General features: G+C 42.4%; 1 protein-coding gene across 1 annotated transcript in view; it reads right to left on the bottom strand.

Annotated features, from left to right (window-relative positions):
- Positions 1-24,884, bottom strand: part of PDGFD (platelet derived growth factor D) — a 147,371-nt gene that overhangs the window by 7,358 nt on the left and 115,129 nt on the right. The window contains exons 5-6 of the mRNA XM_075726489.1: positions 17,722-17,923; positions 4,525-4,739 (exon numbers count right to left, since the gene is read on the bottom strand). Coding sequence (XP_075582604.1) covers positions 4,525-4,739; positions 17,722-17,923 — 417 coding nt within the window. The remainder of the gene's footprint in view (positions 1-4,524; positions 4,740-17,721; positions 17,924-24,884) is intronic.

Genomic DNA, 24,884 nt, shown 5'->3' with positions numbered 1-24,884 from the left:
ATAAAAAAGACCCGAGATCTCATTATTAGCATTTCCCAGGGCAATAAAGAAAAAGATACCCCTTACCGTGGCATTCTCATTTTCTCATTTTCCCCGCTGTTGCATTATTTCTTACAATTGGACGTGATAGGAAAGAGCTGTACAGTCTGTTCAGGGAACTGGAGCAGCACTCACAGCTTGGGGAAATTAAAGGCTACACGTGATAGCTATTAGTCCTGCAATACTAGGAGGGAGCGCTCAGTGATGAGTACAGTGAGAGGCTTTGAATAGGAGCTAAGGGGGAATTAAAAACCATTAAGAGCATAAGGAGAAGATAACCTTGAAATCTTTCTGGACTACAAGCCTCTCTCTCAACAAACGCTCTGGGCATCAGTGTCCCCACAGCTGCCTGCATGCAGCTACTCCGGCACTGCAAGGCACTGGCTACAAAGCCAAAAAGGAGCCTATCGCTTTTGGAAAATTTGCCTGCCTGTCTTTCTCACACAGAAATACTGGGTAGCTCAGAAATGCCAGACAACTTTGAAGTGATCTCCAGTTGCATTTTTACTGTTGAGGACAAGCATATCCATGTGCAGGACAAGTAGCTCTGGTGGGTCCAGCTCGGTAGATGAAGCTCCAGGACAGTGGTTAGGCAAAATCAGCCTGGCAAGAGAAGCGGTCTGGGGTCTGCAGGATTCAGGTTCAGCTCCTACCAACACCTTCTTTGCTCCACTACCATATACTTCCTTCTGGTGTCTTTTGCAAGTAAATCAAATTAATTGAGACTTGTGTTTGAATCTGGCCTATATTCTCCTGCAGCAGAAGGCAGAGATTTTTAACCAAATTAGCAGCACTGGGGATTTCATAAAGTGTGAAGCTCTGTCCTTTGTTATGCAACTAAAGGCTTTTTGGTTAAGGTTAGGGGGTTTCAAATTCGCTTTGAAAAAAGTAAACCAGCTCCATGGTTCTAGAAGTGGAATGTTGAGATGCCCTTCCTCAGCACTTTTACTGCCTTCTGGTGCCTTCACAGGACATATATGCAATTAATTCTGAATGACAATAAAATTAGAGTTAAGTGTTGAAGGAGAACAACGTATAAAACTGATTAGCTGTGCATGGCTAATAATAATAATAATAATAAAGTGGAAAATATTTTGGACTGAAATTAATGGACACATCTTTAGCATGTCATACGTGAATTTATCTGCATGACTTCCACTCATGTTAATGGGAGCCACTTGGCTAAATTTCTGCTCAGTGAGCTGTTAATTCATCCCTAAGGGATTAAGTTTAAATTTAAATTTACAAAGGCCATTTAATGTTAAAGCTGAAATGCTGTCTTGAATTCATATGGTTTTCAGAGAACAAAGAACTAGTGAAATAAATTAGCAGTGATTTATTAGTGTCAATATTGAATTTCATGAATTTAATGATTAATTTGCAGTGGACATATGTCGTGACATCCTGGTTGTCACCAATACCTGGTTAGTGTGATATTCCGGTGTCCCAGCACCAGATGCTTCCAAACACCTGATAAAAAATAAGTGCTTGATAACATGCTTATAGTCAGGTGTTTTTTTTCTAGGCATTGCTAATAGTTGGCTTAAGTTCTGACACAGATGTGATGCAGGATTCTTTAGTTTATATTTTACTTCTAATTCTCTCAGAATCCTTCTGAATTATGTACCACTCATATTTAAGCATTGAAATTCCATATAGATTTACTGTGCAAAAAACTCAAAATCATTTTTATCATTTTAAATTAGTTCCCTTTCAGTCTCTCTCAGACTCTACTTGTTCTTTTCTTAAGGAAAAGATTATTTAGGAAGACCTAATTTTCCTTTAGGTACTATTCATTATTTTCTATCTTTCACTGAATCCTCTCTTACTCTCATTTTTTTCTAAATTAAATAATTCAAAACTTTTGAGCCACTTTCCTTACAAATGTTTTTGATGTGTATCTTCTCCTATATCTCTCTTGACGTATGTTTTCTGCTTCTGTGCATCTTTTCTACTCCCACCTGTATCCTTCTAAGCACCAATGGACAAAACCCAGTGTTAAGTACCCCACCAATTTATCCAGGCCATAATAAATATTTGCTGGTTTATCACCTGTTCACCTCTATTCCTGAAGAAGACTATCACTTGTTTTTTTCCCATCACCACTGCACTAAACTGTTTTCCTGAAGCTCTTTACAGTGATTCAATAGTTGACCTTCAGTCCAACTTCTACCCCTCATTTCCCCCTCCTCCCCTCACACACCCAGTTTTATAGGAATAAATATTCGAGACTGCTCATCCTAATACTTGCTGCTTTTCTAAACTGTATTTATAAATAGTTACATAGGCCTTCTGAAATCCCTCGCAGTCTTCTCTGCTGTTAAATTATGTTATCTCCTGTGCTAGCTGTCATTTTTTCACCACTCTGTTCACCTCCCTCCAGATCATACATGAAATAACACTTAATCCGTGTGCTGGGGGCACCTACAGGTAGCCACTTCCCATGTAGAAAATTACTCAACTCTTCCACCTCTTTGCTCTTTATCTCTTAACCATCTTCTAATCCATGTCTGATTTTGTCTAGTCGACTATTTGCTCTCTGAAGGATGTGCCAGGTCTTTTAGCATTCTTGTACAATGTTGTGGTGCTGTATAAATATTTATTCATACATAAAGCATTCTGAGTTCATTTTATCAGCTCATAGTCATCTAGGTGTTTTATACCTATTAATTTTTTTTCCAATTAACGTTTTGACCACCGAGATAAAGCTTTTCACTCTGTAATTACCAGGGTCATCCCTGGCATCTTGCTTAGAATTAGATAAATTAACTATTCTCTAGTCCTAGCTGATGTGGAGTATGCTGTGTTCTGCAGTTAATTGTGAGAAAAATCTCTTAACCTTGGAAAAGAGTAACCACACTGCTCACAGTGAGCAAATGTCTGACCTTCAACAGCTGTCTGCAGTTGCAGCCCTAGGGTTTCCCCAGTTAATGTCTTTATGGTATGAGACCATACCACATCCAGGTTTAAAGTCCATGAAGTTCATTTTCATTTGAGACTTAAGCCAAGTGGCAAATCAGGCTCTTATAAGAGATATGCATCAGAAATTAAGTCAGCATGTCTACTTTCAGACAATTGAAATATTATAATAATATATAATATAAGAAAATATAATATAAAATATATAATAATAAATAATATATATTCTATATAAACATATAAAATAATATAATAATACCAAGTAACTTTCCTAGATATGTTCATTTTAGTGAACATTGTTCACATGTGGTTCTGAAAACACTGATTGAGAGGCAAGAATATAAAATGCTCTTTCTTTGTTTTTTTCCTCTGTAAATGTATTCTGAATGGATTGAAAAGAAATATGATGGATTTCATTCTTATGCAAAAATCTTGCCTTCCTAAAAAATTGTTGAGTGGGAAAAAAACTAAGGCCGAAAGATTCAGCTGCTTCCTACAGGTAATAAATCTGGAAGGGAAGAGAGTTTACAAGTGACTTAATTGTCATTTCCAAGCATGGTCATAATTTTCAAAGACACAGCATGGAACAAGAGGAAGTACAGTCAAATGCCTCAAGTAACACATGTCTCTGTGTTACTAAAAAGAGTATTTCCAGTGGTTGTATCAGTCCTTTCCTGGGAAAAATCAGTCCGATATAAGCCTCATTCTTGCGACATAGTTCACCAGGATGCTGAGGTAGCATCCACACAGAGAGGTGGCAGAAGTTCTCTCCAACTTCTTCTAAATTAACTTACCCATAAATACCTGTTAAAACCCCTTTCTAACACATATATAACCTCCTTCCACTCTGCTCATTCACCACTTCCAAATGTAAATTGCTGGGCAATTGTTTGTATCTACCGTATATCCCAAAGGCAGACGTTCATCAAGAAAATAGTAGAAGTTCTGAAAAAAGAGAAACTGCAGTATCCTGAAGCTGTGCTCCTATGTATATATTGTAATGTGATATTAAAGACATTAATATTAAACTTATTTAAAATCAAGCCTTCTTGCAGGTTGACTCCGTGGGTGTGTGTCTCTCTATGGCTTACTGCAGTGGAAGGTGTGAATGCTGCTCCGCAAGACACCAAGCTGCTATCTAAGCATGGACAGCAAGAGCAATGCTAATGTCTAGGCTCCACTCTCAGGCTACCTGAACCTGTCTGGAAGCCTAAGCAGATCCTTCACCTCAGGAAGAGTCGTGACCACAGGGGGCATTCACTTAAACACTGGTCTCTCCCAAATGATATCATCTTTGCCTACAACACGTCACTGCAGTCAGTGATTTTTGCCCATTGATTTTTGCACTGCAGATCCAACATGATCACCAACATAAGCATGATAATATAACATGATAATGGTAACATAACATCATATAGCATAATGATAATATAACATGATATAGCATGATCAATATAACATGATAATCTATATAAGCAGTACACATAGCTCTGAGAAAAGCCTTCAGAATCCATGTAAACAATAAATACCCAAAAGAAGTAACAAAGAAAAAAAGAGTGAAAATACCTCATGATATTTTTTCACTGTTTTCCCTGACATGCACATGCAGGATTTCCAGTTCGAAGTCCCGCAGCCACAGTTTCCTCCACAGCGCTGGACAAGGAGGCAGCGGGGGAAGAAAACTGCATTTGTCAGCTTCAGTTCCTCCCTTAAATTGACAGAGTAGTTTCTTGGAGTGCAGCTGTAACGTTTCACATCATCATTCAACCTGTCCAGGTCAACTGCAATGCAAAAGAAGTTTCATTAGCAAGTTTTGAGTGGGACACTTCTCTGTTATACAACTCCCCAGGCAGCCAATAACACAAAGTGATGTGACACTGGTTGGAAAATATGTGAAGTATAGCAGTGATTTCTGAACAGATAAACATAAACCCACCAATTTTAAATCATTACAGGCAGCCATCCAGGCTCTCATCCTGTTCCCACTGACTCCCATAGCAGAGCTCACACTGACTAAAAAGGAGAAGGAAAGGCTTGAACTAAAAAATTGGCCTGAAAGCTGAAGACTGGTTATTTTATTTACTCTGTCACTGATCTGCTGGATCCTTGGGTAAGAGATTCCACCTCCGCTACTGTCTTCCTTCCCCTGCTTATACCTGGCTTACATAGATGATGAGCTCCTGTTTTTTTTGTTATGGACACAATTCCTTTGGCCTAACTGCAGGTATACAAAAGGCAAACACTTTAAACAAGGCTCTTCCTGTGATCAGAAAAGAAACATCTTCGGTAAGTGATTCATCCCTTCCTCAGAAGGGCATTTAGGACAGGTGGCATGACTTGCTTTCTCAAGTTGCCTGTCTGTATTGCTTATGGATAGAGTCTAGACAACTGATGGAGAAATCAATCTAGGTAATATTAATTTCAGCTGGTAAATGCTACTATAATAGGCATACAAATAAATACAATTAAAACTAATGAGCTTCATTGAATGCCAGTAGTTGGTTGATGTTTAAATGCCTGGTATCTCTGTGAGATGTGTCATATAAACAAGTAGTAAAGCCAACCATAAAAATAACTTATAGACTATCAATTGTGAGTTTAAGTGCTGTTTCCAGCCTTAGCTTGTAAAGCTAAAACAAAACAAAAAAACAACCTTCCATAAATACATTTTCCACAATTGTAACATGGATAGAAGTAACAAATTTAATGAGTTTTATTTCTGTAGAAGTCTTCTGATTTCTTTTTCCCTCCTTTTCTGCATTCTTCTTTTCCTTAGGATTCTGTCCACCAACTAAGTGTTCAAAAGCTCAATAATGCATCCAGGATTGGAGGATATGTGAACTTGTATTGAGAAGTGAGGTCCTCTGGATTGAAACTGAGAACCAGAAAGAAAATTAAAATGCATTTTGAAGCCACTGAGCTTTAAACTGAAGAATTCATTTTCTTTTGATTCAAATCTTCAAATTTCAGAAAAAAATGGAAAACTGGAAACCACAAGCACGGTGTCTCACTGACAAATCACTAATTATATGAACATTCTTTTTTAAAAGACAAGTAAATTACATTCAAAATATAAAGTAAGCTGAACAAAAAAACCAGAAAATGACTGGAGGGCACAGTGGACAAAATATAATCCCTTCCTATCCCAAACAGTATTTTCTAACAGATACATCAACAGGAGAAAAGGAACGGATAAAGGGAGATCTGAGATAATAGTCTAGCTTTTGTGAACACATCAGATTTTCGTGGGCATGTTTAATAGTTCAACACCACCTCTGGTCCTGAGTGCACCTATGCTTGTGCTTTACTATAAACATGTGAAAACGTCCAACAAAGACAGGAATACTACAATGCTTCATACCTTCTGTTACTCAGCCCTTGTCAACATCACAAAGCAAATTGTGGAATAAGCTGTGATTTGTAAATATCATGCAACTTTACATTCTGGCCTGGAGATATTCACCAGGCAGATATGCAAGAAGTAAGGGTACATAAATGTTGTGAGTGCTATTATAGAAAATCATAGCAGCTTCACTTTTCTGGCAAGGTGTTATCTCAGTCAAAAAGAATTTAGCAGATAAATTGCAATTTTATAGCAATTGTGATACATCTCGCCATGAAATCTCAGTGGTTCTCTCCAGAGAGCTAGCATCTCTCCAAAAAGCTATAGATCATCCTCCTGATATAACCACAAAATCGATGGGGCTGCTGGTGTACTCACACACTGGGAGAAAAATACACTCCGAATGTCCATAGCCAGGACTCAGAAGTCCAGAGAACATCGACTTCTTTGTTTTAAAAGACGATATTTTGTTCTCTGCTGTCATTCTCCAAAGCCACCCCTTCTCATTGCAGGCTCTGAGGCTAATTCTTTTCGCAGGGAAGTGTTTCCCTTGCCTCTAAACATTCTCATCAGGACCTTTGCCATCAGCTTTGCTAACTGATAAAGCAAAGAGGTATCTGGCAATTGTTCATTTCAGCTATTGACATGAGGGAAAAATTAATCAAAGGAAGAAGAGGCCAGAGAATATTCTGCCTTCATGAGTAATGAGATTTCTTGAGGGGAAAGCCTGGATCTTCCACACTCTGGCATGGCAGCAATCCAGGGGAATGGCTATTGATATGAGCAGGCTGCTGTTGGGACAGGCTGGCCGTGGACTAAGACAGCATTTGCTGATGGTGCATCTCTAGACAGAGTTAGAATAAAATGTTCAAAGGCTTAATTCAGCTTGTGATTGCAATGCCTCCTGCTGAGGTAGCACAAGAAACAAAGCTTCCAGCAACAAACTGGTCATTAAAGAGGGCCCAGACCCAGGTCATATGAACTGACATCTGTGTCCAGGAGAAGATGACTAGGGGACTGAACAAAATTTGCTCTATCACGGATGAAATTTCCCCTCAGGCTCAACAGTCCTCCTTCCTGCATTGAGCTCATACCTATTATCACTGCTGTGTTATCAATGCAGAAATGAGTCTTTGTAACGAGACTGGCAGAGAGGTAAAGCACCGACATTTAAAAGACCAGGGTGGTGAGGCTTTCCTGCAGAGAGCATATTATATCCATCACAGTGTTACACATATTAGCTACAGTACTTAAGCTGCTCAATTTAAATGGCAAGGGGTGATCTGGCAAAGGGCTTTCACTGGAGGGAAGGCTTTGCTCACTAGCCTTCAAAAGCCTAGTTTTGATGACTTTCAGAAGTTTTTGCAGGGTCTCTTAGGCTGTAGCTGAGTCAGTACTGTGGAGAGCTGTTGACTTACTTGAAGCATAGGAGGGAATAACCAGATAATTAGGATAATTTTTTCCCTATGCAGTGTGAAGGAACTGGTATTTTCAATGGGGGCTCAAAACTTTTTCTGGATGCATTATTCTGGAATTTTGATATCAACCAGTAGCAAAATACATTTTATTTAGTGTATTTTTCTATTATGAACTATTTTTGAAAAGCCTATGGGAAATTTTCCAATGGAAAATTGCATGAATTCTCCTTGGTTTCATGCTCAAGGCATTCTGATCCTCATTAGCAGTTTTCAGGACCCCAAATCCCAGAGTTATCAGTTAAGATGTAAATTCTCTGCACTTTGGCATATCTCAGGTATCAGAGTCCAGGCTGAAATGGACAAATATAATAGCAGAAAGGTCTTACTTTAGTGATGCTGAAATCGTGAAAGTAAATAACTGCAAGCAGAGAAGGAAAGACTAAATAAAGGGCTTAAGAGATACACAACTCATCCTCCATAAAAATTCATCTGGAGGCAAACACCTATGCTCTTTTTCACTCTGCTCTACAGAAATTCAGCATTTGGTGGGATAAGGTGAGCATGCAATGCCTTCTGTGAACAGCATATACTGTACTCTGGTAGTATCACACTGACACCCAAGAACAGCTCCCATTGCCTAATTAGCTTTAGACCATGGTTTGCAGCCCCCTAACAAAAGAACACATTTTGCTCTGAACAACTCTCTCTGCTGAAAGCTTTGATATGCATTTTTCCCTGTCTTGGGATTGTTTTACTGTCTGGAGCCAGTCCATTTCCTCATCCATATAACAATGAGATTTTACAGTACAGTCAGTTTCATGCATCACTTCACTGCTGTGACTAAAATGTAACTGAGCCTTGGTGTGATTGGTGTGAAATCCTGCTGCTTTACTTATCAAGGACTGAAACCACTGGAGTCCTTAATTTAAAACTAGAACTAAAAGGTTCTGTAGACTGGATGCAAATAACTTCAAAGTATTATTACAGAATGTCTGCAACAGAGATTCAATTTAAAGGCAAGGCAGACATAAAAAGATGCACTGGAGCAGTAAGCTGGATACTTGGGGTAGAGCGTTTGCCCACTCCTCCCCCTTAAATCCTATGCTTAAATCCATCATCACTTCACATAGCGCTATGGCATGTGCATACCATACATTGATCTTAATCAGAGGTAATCATTGAATTCAGGGACTGCAGCTAATACCATGTCTTACTCAGAAGGGACAGCCTTAAAGAATGGAGAGGAGAGAAAACCTGTGCTGCTGGTCACTGATTAATTTTAAAAAGACAGGTGGTCTGTTAGGTTTTAACACTTTATTTGCTCCAAATTCATACATGGCCCTAACGTTGGCATATCTGAACATTTTACACTTTTTTCCATGCATTAACCATGGATCAGAGCTGAGGCGTGAGAGATGGTAGCCACCTTGCCACAGTGTTCCGATACCACAGGTACCACTTACGGGTCCAAATTACTCCTAGGACATTCCGACTGGACACAAGAAGAAATTTTTTTCACAATGAGAACAATCAGCCATTGGAATAATCTCCCCAGGGAACTGGTGCATTCCCCAACATTGAACACTTTTAAGATCCAGCTGGACAGGATGCTGGGCTATCTTGTCTACACTGTGCTTTTGCCAAGAAAGTTTGGACCACATCATCCTTGAGGTCCCTTTCAACCTGGTATTCTATGATTCTATGATTCTATGTTTCTATGATTCGATGTCAAGGCCATCTACAGGCAAGGCAAGATGGATTCAGGCAGGTGCAGACCAGTCAGCCTAACCTCAGCCAATGGTAAAATTAAGGGGTAAATCCTCCTAGAAGCATTGTCTAGGCACATGAAAGACAAGAGGGTGACTGGGAACAGCCAGAATAGATCTACCAAGGGCAAATTGTGCTGGACCAACCTGAGACTCTGCTATGATGAGACAACTGTCTTGCTGGCTGAGGTGAAAGCAGCACAGGCATCTGCTGATTTTTGACAGTGATCCATAGCATCCTTGCAGTCAAACCACTGAGATATAATGGGATAGGTGGACTACAAATTCAGTAGATAACCAGAAGGTCCAAGAGGCTTGAGCAAAATGGTCAGCAATTCCAAGTATAACTGTGGATGGTTACTAGCAGTGTTCCTCAGGGGGTAATGTTGGGGTCAATACAGCTGAAGATCTTCACTAATGATCTGAACAATGGAATGATGTGAACCCTCAGCAAGTTTGTCAGTGACATCACATTAGGGAAATCTGTCCACGTGCTGCAGGGCTGCCGGTCAGAAGGACCTCAGCAGGCTGGAGAAATGTGCTGGCAAGAACCTCATGAGGTTCAGTGATGACAAATGGAAATTCCTGCGCCTGACATGGAATAACCCCATGCATCAGGCCAAACTGGGCACACACTGACTAAGCAGAAACTTTGCCGAAAAAGCCTTGGCATCCTGGTAGACAGCAGGTTGAACATGAATCAGCTGTTTGCCTGGCAGTGACAGAGGCTGCACACTGAGCTGCGTTAGGAAGAATGTGGCAGCAGGTTGAGGGACATGAATACTCCCCTTCATTCAGCTCTTGTGAACCTGCATCTGGAGTACTGTGTCCAGTTTTGAGCCCCCTCCAGCAGATGAGAAAGATGAACAAACTAGGAGTTCAGTGAAGGGTGAATATGCTGGTCCAAAACAGCCACAGTGAGGCTGAGGGAACCAGATTTGTTCAGTCTGGAAAGAAGACTAAAGGGGGTTCTAATAATTGTCTCCAGCTATCTAAAAGGGTCAACAGGGCAGATGGAGCTAGTCTCTTCTTGGATGTGCACAGCAAAAATACAAGGGGCAAAAATCACAAGTTGCAGCAAGGTACATTTCAGTGAGCTCTAAAGAAAAACTTATCACTATGGGGGTGTGTAAACACTGGGACAAGGTATCCAAAAGCTTGTGGAATCACTCTAGTTGGAAATATTCAAAACTTAATTAGAGAAGGCCCTAAGTAACCTGATTCAACTTCGAGGTTTGTCCTGCACTGAGCAGAGGTTTGGATGAGATGATCCACAGAGTACCCTTGTAACCAAAATTATTCTATTAATCTATGATTGATACTAAACTGCCACTATGCCTGTATGTCTGCTGTCCTTCCTGAAAGGGTATTGACATCACTATCCATACGGATATATAAGGTTTGAAAGTCTGATATTGGTCTTTTATGAAGGCAGTGTGGATGTGTGGAAACAGATTTCAGCATGACACTCAGCACCAGACTATGCTGATGGCAGGCCATGTTAAGAATCATCTGTGTGTAGACAGATTATAAAGCTCAGATCCTCAAAGATGCTAAAATACCTAATTCTCACTGAAGGGACTTGCCCACACTATACAGGGAACGGGTGCAGAGACTTCCCAGCCACTGACCATCCTCCCTGGATGTCAAGCAGAAATCTATATCTCCTTGGGCCTCCTGCCAAAGGCATGCAAACCAGTGCCAGTTCTGCTAAAATTCCTAACTCTTGTGCTCTTTTTGGCAGCTCAAGAGATGTACTCATGAAAAGGGCCTGCATTGTTAGCCTGCCCCTATTTTGTGCATCAGCAAGGGATGGAACTGCGGTGTGGTTGGAGTATTGTGTGTCAAGTAGGGATCCAGAGCTCAGTTCTAGTTTGAATCTCATCCCTTTTCATGTGTGGCTTACAGTTTGTCACAAAGGTTGTTGTGCTGCTGTTTTAATTTTGACTCTTGTCTTTAAAAAATTCCTCCTATAGAGCATGGAATTTCTGAGAGACCTATGAATGTATTGAACCCTTTATCCCCAGCATTGATGCTCCACTAGCATAAAGGTGTGTGCCAGGGCTGTGTCAGGTAGAGTAGAGGTACTGTCCAAGCAGTCAAAGACATTCCGAGTAGTGCTGTAGCTGACTGAGGCTACGGTGTGGTTGAACTTGAGTTGGAAAATGTACTCCCATACATATGATAAAGTCACATCTTCCACTGGTTAAATCACCTAAATGCATTGACACTGTGTCCTGGTTTTGTCTGGGATAGAGTTAATTTTCTTCCTAGTAGCTGTGTTTTGGATTTAGTATGAGAATAATGGTGTTAATACACTGATGTTTTAGTTGTTGCTAAGTACTGCTTATGCTAGTCAATGACTTTTTCAGCTTCCCATGTTCTGCCAGGTGCACAAGAAGCTGAGAGGGAGGCACAGGCAAGACAGCTGATTCAAATTGGCTAAAGGGATATTCCATACCATGTGATGTCATGCTCAGTATATAAACTGGGGGGAGTTGGCCAGGGGGCAGTGATTGCTGCTTGGGGACTGGCTGGGCATCAGTTGGTGGGTGGTTGCATCACTTGTTTTTCCTGGGTTTTCTCATTGTTTTCCTTTTTATTACAAATTATTATTATTTTTATTTTGGTTTATTTATATTATTTTATATTTCAATTATTAAACTGTTCTTATCTCAACCCAGGAGTTTTTCTCACTCTTACTCTTCTGATTCTCTCCCCCATCCCACTGGGGCAGGGAGAGTGAGCAAGCAGCTGTGTGGTGCTTGGTTGCCGACTGGGGTTAAACCACGGCAAACTGATGAAATTATTCTTCTCCATACTGAATGTTGACCAAACCCTGGCTTTTAGTTTTCAACACATATGGCTGATGGTAAACACTGTTCCACTGCACATGCTTAATGGTACCACAACAAGCACTTTGTTAAATATACCTGAAAACTTTGGGATCTGTCCAAGTCTTTCTTGTGGGAGCTGAGGAGAAGATGCTACAATTTGGATTTACTACAGAATCACAATGCCTAGACAAACTTCCTCAATACAACAACTATTATTTTAGAGGAATGAGAGATCAGAATTTCAGTGGGATTATAACTGTCCACATCAAACAAGGTTCACAATATATGGGCCTATTATAGACTGGCAAGCCAATTATCAGCTGTGGTATGGGTTCAGTAGCAAAACCAGCCCAAACCATCAGTGTTGTAAATGGACATAGCTTCATTGAAATCAATGGAATTGAACAGCTTATCCCAGTGATAAATAATATGCTGCAAGTTTCACTAGCATTTTTAAAAAGCATTTAATAAGGAAAGCTTTCACTGCAGTGACCAACAATAATGTCATAAGGGAAAATCTCATTTGTCATGGAGGGACAAGAGTACAGATGCAGATCTGAATTAGATTGTGAAATGAATGTGTGTAATTTGCATGCAACAGACAATTTGGCTTCCAACTGAAGAAGGATGGAAGAAATATTGTGGGGTTTAAGCACAGGGAATACTTTAAATTAGCAGCTATTTGAGAAGGTATTCCATCTACTCGGAATATTCACATTTGCTGTGAATGAGCGGGCATTCAGCATTTGTGATGCCTGCACTCCCTGTCTGGTGCACTGAAACTTGCTGGCAGCCATCCCAGAAGCTTTCAAGGAAGAGTACATGGATGTTTGCAGTAATTTATTGGCCACTGTTTGCAAACCCCTGAGAAATTACATTCCTGAGTTAAAATTTTAACTTCTTGCTAGACCATGTAAGTAGTAACAATTAAAAACTATTGTTAAGGACCTGGCAAAACTTGCCTGATCTTGGGAACCTGTTTGGCAATGGACAGCAGAAACATTCCATGAAGACTTGGAGTCTCATCTCGCCACTCCCCTTCTAGAGAGCAGTGTGGCTATGCCAGCAAGTGTTTATTTATTTAACTTGTAAAGCTGTCATTGCAGACAGATGTTATTGTAAGAATGCCCCACCTGATTAATTTCTTCTGATAGCCAAAGGCTTCTTTCATAGTATTTCCCTAAAAGAAAATGAGCTCAGAGGTGTGTGTAGTCTTGTTAATTACCAGAATGTATCTATCCACATGTTCTGACTTCCTAGGTTTATTTGTGAAAAAAACCCCTTCCTTTTTAAAGATGACCCCTTTCTCCAGGTACCATCCCTTAGACATTTGGATCTACTTCTATGATGAGAAACAGCAAACTTTTTCTTTCTCCTTTCTTTCTTTCTTTCTTCATTGGTACACAAGACATTTCACAGGCAAAGGTCTTTTCTTTTTAAATTATAAAGCCTTTTTCAATGGGATGTAAAGCTTCAGAGTGAACAACAAAAGATAAATGCAAACAAGCATGTGGGAAAAGTTAAATGATTTTTAATTGATGGTTGGAACTGTTTACAACAGTGTCTCTGAGGAGCTCTTTTAATATTATCAAGCAGATACATCGATGCTTTCAAAATTTAAACTGTAGGATGAAGAAGTTTCCTTCAAACATGTCTGAATGATCCTTATGACTCTGTAAAAGAATAGAGACCTATTTGTCTAGAAGTTCAACATAATTGTAGAGTATGGCTGTTTTCTTTTTTATATCTACCTGTGTTCTTGCTAAGAACAGTATTAAATAACCCAATAACCAGTAATATCCTTCTACAGGTGCTTTATATTTGTAATAGCCAAATTACTATGACACTGAGGTCAGCTACAATATATTACAGCAATGCAAAAGGAATTATTTTAAGGGATATACTTTATTTGGTATGACCTGCTTTTTTCCGAGGAGTCTATGATGAACTTAAGGCTGAATATTCATACTTTCAGAGTTTCTAAAATGCAGCAATGGCTAACAAACATTTTTTTGAATATATTTACAACTGCTGCAAAGGTTATTTGAAACGTGCTTGTCATAGTTGCATGTAGGAGGTGCACACTGCAGTTTATAGCTTATACAACGCCTCTTATTTAAGGGTTTTGAAAATGTGAATGTCTATCTTCCCCTTTTTTTTCTGTCCTTTTCTTCCAGTCTGGGTTTCACTGCGATTCTGTAGTTGACTTCTACTGGAGTGGTTAACAGCAAACCTCACTGAACATATGTAGAAATAAATTTAAAACTTCATGTGGTTATTAGCAAGACACACCTGATACCAATATCTCACTTCAACAGTGTAAATAGAAAGAAATGCATTTAACTCAATAGAGTTGCATCAGTGTTGTAGAGGTGTGAGATCAGATTTTGTAGATGGAATGGAGTTATACATACAGATTTAATCAACACACTCTTCATCTTTAAGGTTCTCTCAGGAGGTATCCAGGGAGGGATCAATCTTATAACTGTGTATAAATACATGATGGGATGGAGTAAAGAAGATGTAGCCAGAGTCTTTGAAAGGACAAGAGGTATTGGACACAAATTGTAACACAGAAAAACTTATTTAAATGTTAAAAAATTTTTTTTTTTTTTCTTTCCCCGACGGTGGTCAGACACAGGTTGCCCAGAGAGGTTGTGGAGTCTCCATCCTTGGAGATATTCAAAACTTGACTGGACATGGTCCCAAGCAACCTGCTGTTGGTGACCCTGCCTTAAGCAGGGGGGTTGGACTAGACAACCTCTTGATGCATCTTCCCACTTCATCTATTCCATGATTCTGCAAGTTTCAGCTATGCTAAAACACTGTACTTCTTATTTCCTTGATCCTGATCCTTATCTTTGTGGATTATTGATTGCCAAATTAAGAAAACATGCTATTTAAATGTCATTTATCACATAGCCCTGTTATCAGAATTGGTATTCAGCAACATGGCCTCTTAAGCTCAATTTCGTGGCACAATTTGGTATGGGCAGAGAGTTGGATAGGAGTGAAATCATTAATGATTCATTTATACCATTTATATGACAAGTTCTAAAAATGCTGTGAAAGATGAGGCAGAGATTATATCAAATTGATCTAATCTGCTTCAGGGCTGTTCTAACTAAGGATAAAGAATAAAACCCAAGCTGACATGATCTGAGAACAAACCTTTAATCTTGTCAAAAGCTTATGACTAAATAAAAATTCTTAACTGAAATTTTTTAATGATTTGATTGTGGTGAGGTACTTTTGTCCAGAGGGCTGCTAACAGTCAGGGAATTTGGCTGTTAGTTTGAAGACAAAAGAAAAATTACTATAAAACTTATTCCTGTAACCAAAACAGTAACAAAAAAACCCTATTAAAATAAATGAAGTGTTAAAATAGTAACTGAAAAACTCTTTATGTCTTTTACAATGTTTTGTTACACAAGGAGCTGAATTACATTTGTACTAAATAGAGAAACCTTTATGCACTGAATTTTCCGAGCACTACCAGATTGGATTGATACCTGTAGCCTACATGATCAGTATCAATAAAGCAGCAAATGCTATTTTAGATATGTGTGGTCATTTAAACGTATGGGCTACTAGAACAAATATGATTTGAGAATCAGATGAAATCTGGAGAGCAGAACCAGTACAGGATCCAGGTTTCTAATCAGCTTCTATCAAAATCAAAACAGACCCTTTAAGTCTTTTGTATACATGTCTATCAATGCCAAATCCAGCCTGGGAATAAGGGACACACAGCTCATGTTTCACAGACTCCTAAATGAGATCAAACTGATCTCAGAAGTGATACAGCAGCAGTCAGGTGACGTTTTTCTCAAAACATGGGCTGTTGTGGTTGCCTGAAATTTCTGACGTGCCAAAATGGAACAAAGTAAAGCGGTTCAATTTTCACCAGATGGGTGCTCAGGGCTTTATCGCAGATTCCTTTGAAATGCTCAGCCCAAAACCAGACAGCCAACATGTCTTGGAACCTGTAGGCCTAGTTGGCTGCATATCTACTAATACATTGTATGTGCCCGAGGTCATTCTCCTGCACAAAGGTCAACAGCCATGGGACAGCCCACATGCCTATCGTAAACCTCTTACCCTCCAAGACAGGGTGGCCACATGCAAACTGCTCACCATGAATGGCGGCTGGCCTCTGCCAGCTCCTGGTTTTGCCCAGCAATGACCTCCAAGAATGACATTTGGCCTAGGCCAAAACTAAGCACAGATCAGGCTGACATTAGCAACATGATGATTGGATTTCAGGGCCTGGGAACACTCCTTGACACTATTTTTCCTAATACAGACGCAGCCTATATATATATCCTTTTCCAGATCAAAGCATATTAAACCCGCATCATTTGATAGCAAGTTAAGTTACAAACATAGAATTATAATCCTCTCTGCCTGCTTAGCACACACTTAACATAGTGGGGATGGGTTTTGGGATGCAAATAAATTGTAGACTCCACAGAATCAGAACTGTGACTTGGGCATTATATTTATAAAGTTATAAAGAAGAATGCATATGAATACATATCTTGGAAATGGAAGACAATATTAAGAAGAGAATTCACATAAAGCATTTCACTCCAGATCTTCTGTGAAAACTACAGCAATTGTCATCTTGGAGAACCCTAACAGACCTCCTAGATCTGTGCTTGCACAGAAAGCGCAATTTCATCAGGCCCTTCGGTGCATGGTTACCCCAGAGCATGACTGTCTCTTCTAAATAGTGTTTCTTTATCATTATGTGTTTGTACTACTAGCTTAACAACCCTTTGCTTTACCATTTGGTGGATGACTTGAACTAACAGAAGAAAACAAGAAACATAACCCAGAAATGCGTGCTTTGCTCAATTACAGACAAAGATGCTAAAACATAATAATGTTCCCCACCAACATAATGAAAAACAGTGAGATGTTCACATCCTAAAAACCAGCTGCACATACAGGTGTCTGCACCAGATGCTTCCCTAAGCACAATGTGATAAAAGTGATTATTCCTCACTCAACAGAGAACAATCCCTAAGCAGGGTATTTAAAGGAGGATGATAGTGCAGGTAATTAGGAGCCCCATGCCTTACACACAAAGCAATGTTTAAGAGGGTGAAGCTGAAAACCATCTGTCCTTTACACATGGGCCTATGTTTTTATTTGTGAATTCAGCATAATGAGGGGCAGTTTTCAATCTGATTACGCAGGTGAGATCCTACTCAGTAAGAAAATGATTAAGGATTAAATGACTTATCCCTGATTTTAACAGGTGGTAGTTTGCCCTGTGGTTCCAACAGGAACACAGGCACCAGAATCTGATACCATACCCATGGACATTTCTGTGAGGAGTGAAGGAATAGCCTGGTCTTGTCCCAGAGTATGTATAGAGTGTCTTTTCCTACCTTTGGACTTCCTGTCATGGTAGCTCCTGCCTCGGTAATGGTGGCCACTGTCTGTGTACAAATTCTCGAGATCTTCTTGCCAGGAGTCTGGGTTAAAGTGTTTGAGCAGATCCTCCACCGTGTCGAATGCAGCAATGGTCTGATCCAGTGCTTCTGCCGTGAGCGTAGGGTCAGTCACTGATGGAGAGGGATAGGATACCCCCTAAGAGTGACATACATCTCAGTGCACTTGGAATAAATTACAGCACCACTTAAAACAATTGAAAACAGTTACTGAGAAACTTGTCTCATTATGGACTGAAACAGCTACTTTGGGCCATCTTTTGAAGTTCTTAGCTGGGTCAGGCTTTGTTATGCCTGTGTTTTCTTTTGCAAGGAGAAGAGACATCAAGGAACTCCCAAGCAAATCCCAGAGGAGATGCAGGGAGTGGAAGCACTGCCACTGCTGGACTGTCGGCATGCACACCCACTCCTCAAAGGGGACAACGGTTTGCACATACACAAAGATGTAATGGAAATGTCTTCTGAAACCACTGTGATAGCCACAACCACAGAACAGAGGTGCCTTGTGGTGCTGGGGTGGTGCCTTCACAGCTCCACCAGCTCTGTTGGTAAATCCATAATAGGCAAATAAGAAACCACAGCAGAGAAAGACAAAGGCAACAAGTCCACTAGATTGTCTTTCTTTCCCTGGTCAATTTGGACAACAAATTTGACTTGGTTAAAGACTTGAAAAGATGGCCCTTTATTCCCAAGAATTAAATGTGTTATGAAATACCAATGAATGACAATTCTCCTACCCTTTTACCAAAAATAGGAGTTGCTAAGCAAACGCAAAAAAACATGATATTTGGATCTCAGCAATGTAACAATGAATATTGGGATTACCAACATAGTGATATTCTCACAACTATATCATAATATCAAACAGAATATTCTTTCCAACCAGGAAGGGCCAAGGACCATTCTCTGAGCGTACTGGGTTCCCACTGAACTTGTGGCACAACTTGACTTTGACAGAAAGATTGCAGCAATTTCATTTTTACTGGAGGGGACTTAAAACATTTTTAATAGTTATTTAGAATCACAATATTCACTACCTTGGTATCATTTTTTCCCCTTTCCAACCACAAAGCCTCATAGTATGTGTAAACTATGTGCAAGAAAAACTATTAATGCAGATCTGTTACTTTGTGAAGAACCACAACCAAAATAACTGATTTTGTCTAACAAGAAGCATAATCTAATACAAGAATTCTGTTTGGATTTTGGTCTTAAAAATTAAAACATTGGGGGAAAACCCCTGGAAACCCTCTTCTCTCATGGAAACCCAGCTCTGAAGTAATGTAGCAGAAATATGCCATTTAAAATTAATAGCTCCCCAAAATAATTTTTTGCCTCATCTCCCAAGTAAATGCACATGTTAAACTATTAATCTTTGTGATTAACTTCACTCCATTGGGTAGTAATGGAAAGGCCAACTCATTTGAGTAAAGTTATTCATTTGTTTGCAGGATTGTGCCTTTCAATGCTTACTAAAATAGTTTTAAAACACTTAAGTCTTTTAAAATAAAGCTTTTGTCTTTAACTGTAAGTTATATCACAAAATTAACAATCCTTTATATTTTACTGCATATGTTCGCTGAAAGTACGGACAGTCCAAATTATTAAAAACAAGAAACAGAAGAAATAGAAAACATTAAAATATTGCCGTCAAGAAGGCATAGCTGCACTTTACTGCTCATCACCAACAGCACAAGAAGTTTCAGAGGACCCACTTGTGACTGCAATGCCTCTACAATGTAGTGCTAAATAAGACACAGTGCAGATGGCTGTAAAAATTCATGACCCACTGAAAGGGAAAGCATACCTCAGCGCATCTCTCCTGACTTCTAAGTGGCTTGGAATAGAGACTGTCAGAGAGACGGGAGCCCCAGGAGATGAAAACCTCACACCAGCAAAGTGAACACAGCGTCATGACCTAAAACAATGCTGCAGGAAAGACTGTGCTGTAGGCGGGTATCATGCAGGTTATTGAGGTTCAAAAGAAAAATGCACCCAAATGCTACTTGCTTATTGAAGAGAGCTCAGTGGAGCTCATGGCTCATCTCTGACTGTAGCCCAACAGTGAAATGTCAGTCCCCGACTACATTTCAAAAGTGAGGGAGATGGTGCAAGGATGCTGAAGAAACAGCAGTATAAAAATCAGGCCATAGGTGTGAGGCTTAGATGATGCGAGCGGTTTTTTTCATGTGTTCAAACATGCATTTCATTACAGAACTGCAGGTCAGCTGTGAATTTGCAGGGCATTTCAAACTCATCTAGGCAGCAGGGATTCCCCATTTTCTTTTCATATAAAAGCTCCTACTCAAGAGATTTGTGCAACCTTAGAATCATAGAATCGTTTAGATTGGAAAAGATTTTTTTTTAAGATCATCCAGTCCATCCATTAACCTACACTACCAAGTTCACACTAAACCAATCAAGGGTAGACTACACTAAACCATGTCCCAAAGTGCCACATCTACCCATTTTTTGAACACTTCCAGGGCTGGGGACTCCACCATCTCTCTGGGCAGCCTGTTCCAGTGCTTGACTACCCTTTCCGTGAATAAATTTTTCCTAATTTCCAACCTAAACCTCCCCTGGCGCAGCTTGAGCCCATTTCCCCTCAGTCTATCGCTAGATACTTGGGAGAAGAGACCAACACCCACCTCACTACAACCTCCTTTCAGGTAGTTGTAGACAGCGATAAGGTCTCCCCTCAGCCTCCTCTTCTCCAGGCTAAACAACCTCACTTCCCTCAGCCACTCCTCATAAGGCCTGTGCTCCAGACCCTTCACCAGCCTTGTTGCCCTTCTCTGAACACGCTCCAGCACCTCAATGTCTTTCTTGTAGTGAGGGGCCCAAAACTGGACACAGTATTCAAGGTGCGGCCTCACCAGTGCTGAGTACAGGGGCACAATCACCTCCCTGCTCCTGCTGGCCACACTATTCCTGATAGAAGCCAGGATGCTGTTGGCTGCCTTGGCCACCTGGGCACACTGCTGGCTCATGTTCAGCTCGCTGTCAATCAACACCCCCAGGTCCTTTTCTGCCAGGCAGCTTTCCAGCCACTCTTCCCCAAGCCTGTAGCGTTGCACGGGGTTGTTGTGACCCAAGTGCAGGACCCAGCACTTGGCCTTGTTAAACCTCATACAGTTGGCCTGGGTCCATCGGTCCAGCCTGTCCAGGTCCCTCTGCAGGGCCATCCTACCCTCCAGCAGATCGACACTCCCACCCAACTTGGTGTCATCTGCAAACTTACTGAGAGTGCACTCAATCCCCTCATCCAGATCATTGATAAAGATATTAAACAAGGCTGGCCCCAAAACAGAGCCCTGGGGAACAGCGCTCGTGACCAGCTGCCAACTGGACTTAACTCCATTCACTACTACTCTCTGGGCTCGGCCACCCAACCAGGTTTTTACCCAGCGAAGACTATGCCCGTCCAAGCCATGAGCTGCTAGCTTCCCAAGGAGATTATTATGGGAGATGGTGTCAAAAGCTTTGCTAAAGTCCAGGTAAATGACATCCACAGCTTTTCCATCATCTACCAGGCGGGTCACCATAATCTTTCCCGGCACCAAGGTCAGGCTGACAGGCCTGTAGTATCCCGGGTCCTCCTTCCAGCCCTTCTTGTAGATGGGCGTCACATTGGCAAGCCTCCACTCATCAGGGACCTCCCCTGTTAACCAGGACTGCTGATAGATGATGGAAAGTGGCTTGGCAAGCTCCTCTGCCAGCTACCTCAGTACTCTCCGGTAGATCCCATCTGGACCCATAGACTTGTGAGCATCCAGGTGGCATAGCAGGTCATTAACTGCTTCCTCCTGGACTATGAGGGCTCCATTCTGGTCCCCATCCCTATCCTCTAGCTCAGGGGCCTGAGTACCCTGGGGATGACCGGTCTGGCTGTTAAACACAGAGGCAAAGGCGGCGTTAAATACCTCAGCCTTTTCCTTGTCCTCGGTGACAATGTTCCTCCCCCACATCCAGCAAGGGATGGAGATCCTCCTTGGCTCTCCTTTATTGCTGATGTACTTAGAAAAACATTTTTTATTATCTTTTACAGCATTGGCCAGATTAACTTCTTGCTGGGCTTTTGCTTCCCTAATTTCCTCCCTGCATGACCTAACAAGATCCCTGTGCTCCTCCTGAGTTGCCCGCCCCTTCTTCCAAAGGCAGTAGAGTCTCTTTTTTTCCCTGAGTCCCCGCAAAAGCTCCCTATTCAGCCAGGCCGGTCGTCTTCCCCGCTGGTTGGTCTTACGGCACACGGGGACAGCCCGCTCCTGCGCCCTTAAGACTTCCTTCTTGAAGAAGGCCCAGCCTTCCTGGACCCCTTTGTCCTTCAGGACTGCCTCCCAAGGGACTTTCCCAACCAGGGTCCTGAAGAGGCCAAAGTCTGCCCTCCGGAAGTCCATAGTAACAGTTTTGCTGCCCCTCCGCTTGGCATCACCCAGAATCAAGAACTTTATCATATCGTGGTCGCTAAGCCCAAGACGGCCTCTGACCACGACGTTTCCCACAAGCCCTTCTCTGTTAGTAAACAGCAGGTCAAGTGAGGCACCTCCCCTGCTAGGCTCGCTTACCAGCTGCGTCAGAAAGTTATCCTCCACACACTCTAGGAACTTTTGAGACTGTTTCCTCTCTGCTGTGTTGTATTTCCAGCAGATGTCTGGCAAGTTGAAGTCACCCACAAGAACAAGGGCTAGCGATTGCGAGACTTCTGCCAGCCGCTTATAGAATGCTTCATCTACCTCTACATCCTGGTTGGGTGGTCTATAGCAGACTCCCAACAGGACATCCACCTTGTTGGCCTTCCCCCTCATCCTTACCCATAAGCACTCGACCTTGTCATCACCGCTGTTGAGCTCTATACAGTCAAAACACTCCCTAACTTACAGAGCCACCCCACCGCCTCTCCTTCTCTGCCTATCCCTTCTGAAGAGCTTATAGCCATCCAGTGCAGTGCTCCAGTCATGAGAGTCGTCCCACCATGTTTCTGTGATGGTGACTATGTCATAGCTATCGGGCTGCACAAGGGCTTCCAGCTCCTCCTGTTTGTTGCCCATGCTACGTGCATTGGTGTAGATGTACTTGAGCTGGTCTATCGATTTCACCCCCAATGTTGCCATGCTGCCCCTGGGCTCCTCACTAGTGGGCCCGTTTATATCCCCTTCCCCCTTCAAACCTAGTTTAAAGCCCTCTCAATGAGTCCCACCAACTCATGGGCGAGGATCCTTTTCCCCTTTGGAGACAGCCGATCTCCATCAGCCACCAGCATGCCCGGTGCCGTGTAAACCTCCCCGTGATCGAAACACCCAAAATTGCACCGCTGGCACCAGCGTCTGAGCCACTTGTTAATCAGGTGAGTTTTCCCATTCCTTTCAGCACTCTTAGCTGCCACTGACGGGATTGCGGAAAACACTACCTGTGCTCCCGATCCTGTGACTAATTGCCCCAGTGCCCTGACGTCCCTCTTCATTGCTTTAGGACTTCTATGTGTAATCGCACCACTGCCCACCTGTACAACCAGCAACGGGTAATAACTGGAGGGCGTCACAAGGTTGGGGAGTTTCCTAGTAATGTCCCTAACCTGGGCCCCAGCGAGGCAGCAGACTTTCCTGTGGGATGGGTCCAGGTGGCAGATTGGGCCCTCAGTTCCCCGCAGGAGGGAATCACCCACCACAGTTACCCTCCTTTTTTTCTTAACAGGGGCAGTCGTAATCCGTGGGGTTGACTGACTGGCCCTTGGCAACCCCCTGGCTGGACCTTCGCCTTCACCTCCCTCCCCGCTTGCCTGGCCCTCAACTCCCAGAGCCCCATATCTGTTGTGTAGGGGCAACTGGGAAGGTGAGGGAGGCCGGGAGGGGATTCGCCTGCCTCCCCGGGCAGGGACCTGTTTCCATTCCCCCCCATCTCTTGGATCCCCTCCTTCTGCTTGCCGGCAAGAGGGCAGGGGATCCTCCGCTCCTTGTGGGGCCTCCGCCTGCTGCCCTGGCCCCAGGGACGGCAGGGTGCGGCTCCACCAGTCTATCTCCCTCTCGCACTCCCTGATACTCCTCAGCCTTTCCACCTCCTCCTTCAGCTCTGCCACCAGGCTGAGCAGATCATCCACCTGCTCACAGCGAAGACATTTGCCGTCTCCGCTGCCCTGCAGTACAAGCGACAGGCTCAGGCACTCCCTGCAGCCGGCGACCTGGACGGCTGTGTGTTTGTGCGGGAGCTCCGTCTGGGTCGCCGCATTCCTTCTGGCGGAGGCTTTCGGGTGGGTGGTGACCATAGCTGCCAGGTGTTCTCCTGGGAGGACGATGACCACTGCCTGAGTTTCCCTTTGGAACCAGGAGCAGGGGCACTCGGCCTTCCCCACGCGAACTGACGTGCAAATGGACGCACCATGTCCTGGTCGCCGCGCTCCCTGGGGGCTGCTTTTATAGGTGGGGGGTTTGGCTGCCGTCACTCCTGGCCCTGCCCACGCTGCGCCAGAGCTGCCGCACGTCAGCAGCTCGCCCTTTCCCGCTCTTCCCCGCTCTAGGCTGGGGGCTGGGCTGCCCCCTCTCTCCCTGCAGTTTTTGCCGCCTCAGCAAGGGTGCCCCGGCACGAGCGTCCGCTCCGGAGCCCTTCGCCTCGGTGACTGTTGTTCACACACAGAAGAAAGGTTAACTTTTTCTCAGTGACAGCCAAGTTAAGAGGAATTATTTCAAGAGCTCAGATAACCTACTGGCAGCAACATCATGTGACAGGCCCAAAAGCAACTTCAAAGCTGCCAACCCAACTGCCTCTCTTTTGTCCTGCCAAGAACAAGGCGCTAGCTTTAGAAGAGCTTGTGCTCATCATAATCTGGCTTCTGAGATCACATCCAAAGAGAGGGCACGAGGAAGAGTGAAATGCAAGAAGCAGTGAAGAGCAAAGATTTTCCATATTATGTACCTCTTCTACATTTCTTAAAAGCACTGAACGCATTTTTAATTTCATGGGACACAAAGGTATCTTTTTTGTCAGTGCTTTTACCCTTAATTTCTATTCCCCCGTTCTTTTATATTTTCTATCTCCATTGTGACGTTGACAGGCAGTTCAATGTGCATCACAGTTGTTTATTGGTCATAACATTACTTCAAAAA

This window comes from Pelecanus crispus, chromosome 1 (genome assembly GCF_030463565.1).
Source record: "Pelecanus crispus isolate bPelCri1 chromosome 1, bPelCri1.pri, whole genome shotgun sequence".
In the NCBI taxonomy this organism is placed as follows: Eukaryota; Metazoa; Chordata; class Aves; order Pelecaniformes; family Pelecanidae; genus Pelecanus; species Pelecanus crispus.
This window is presented reverse-complemented; position numbering and strand designations above follow the sequence as displayed.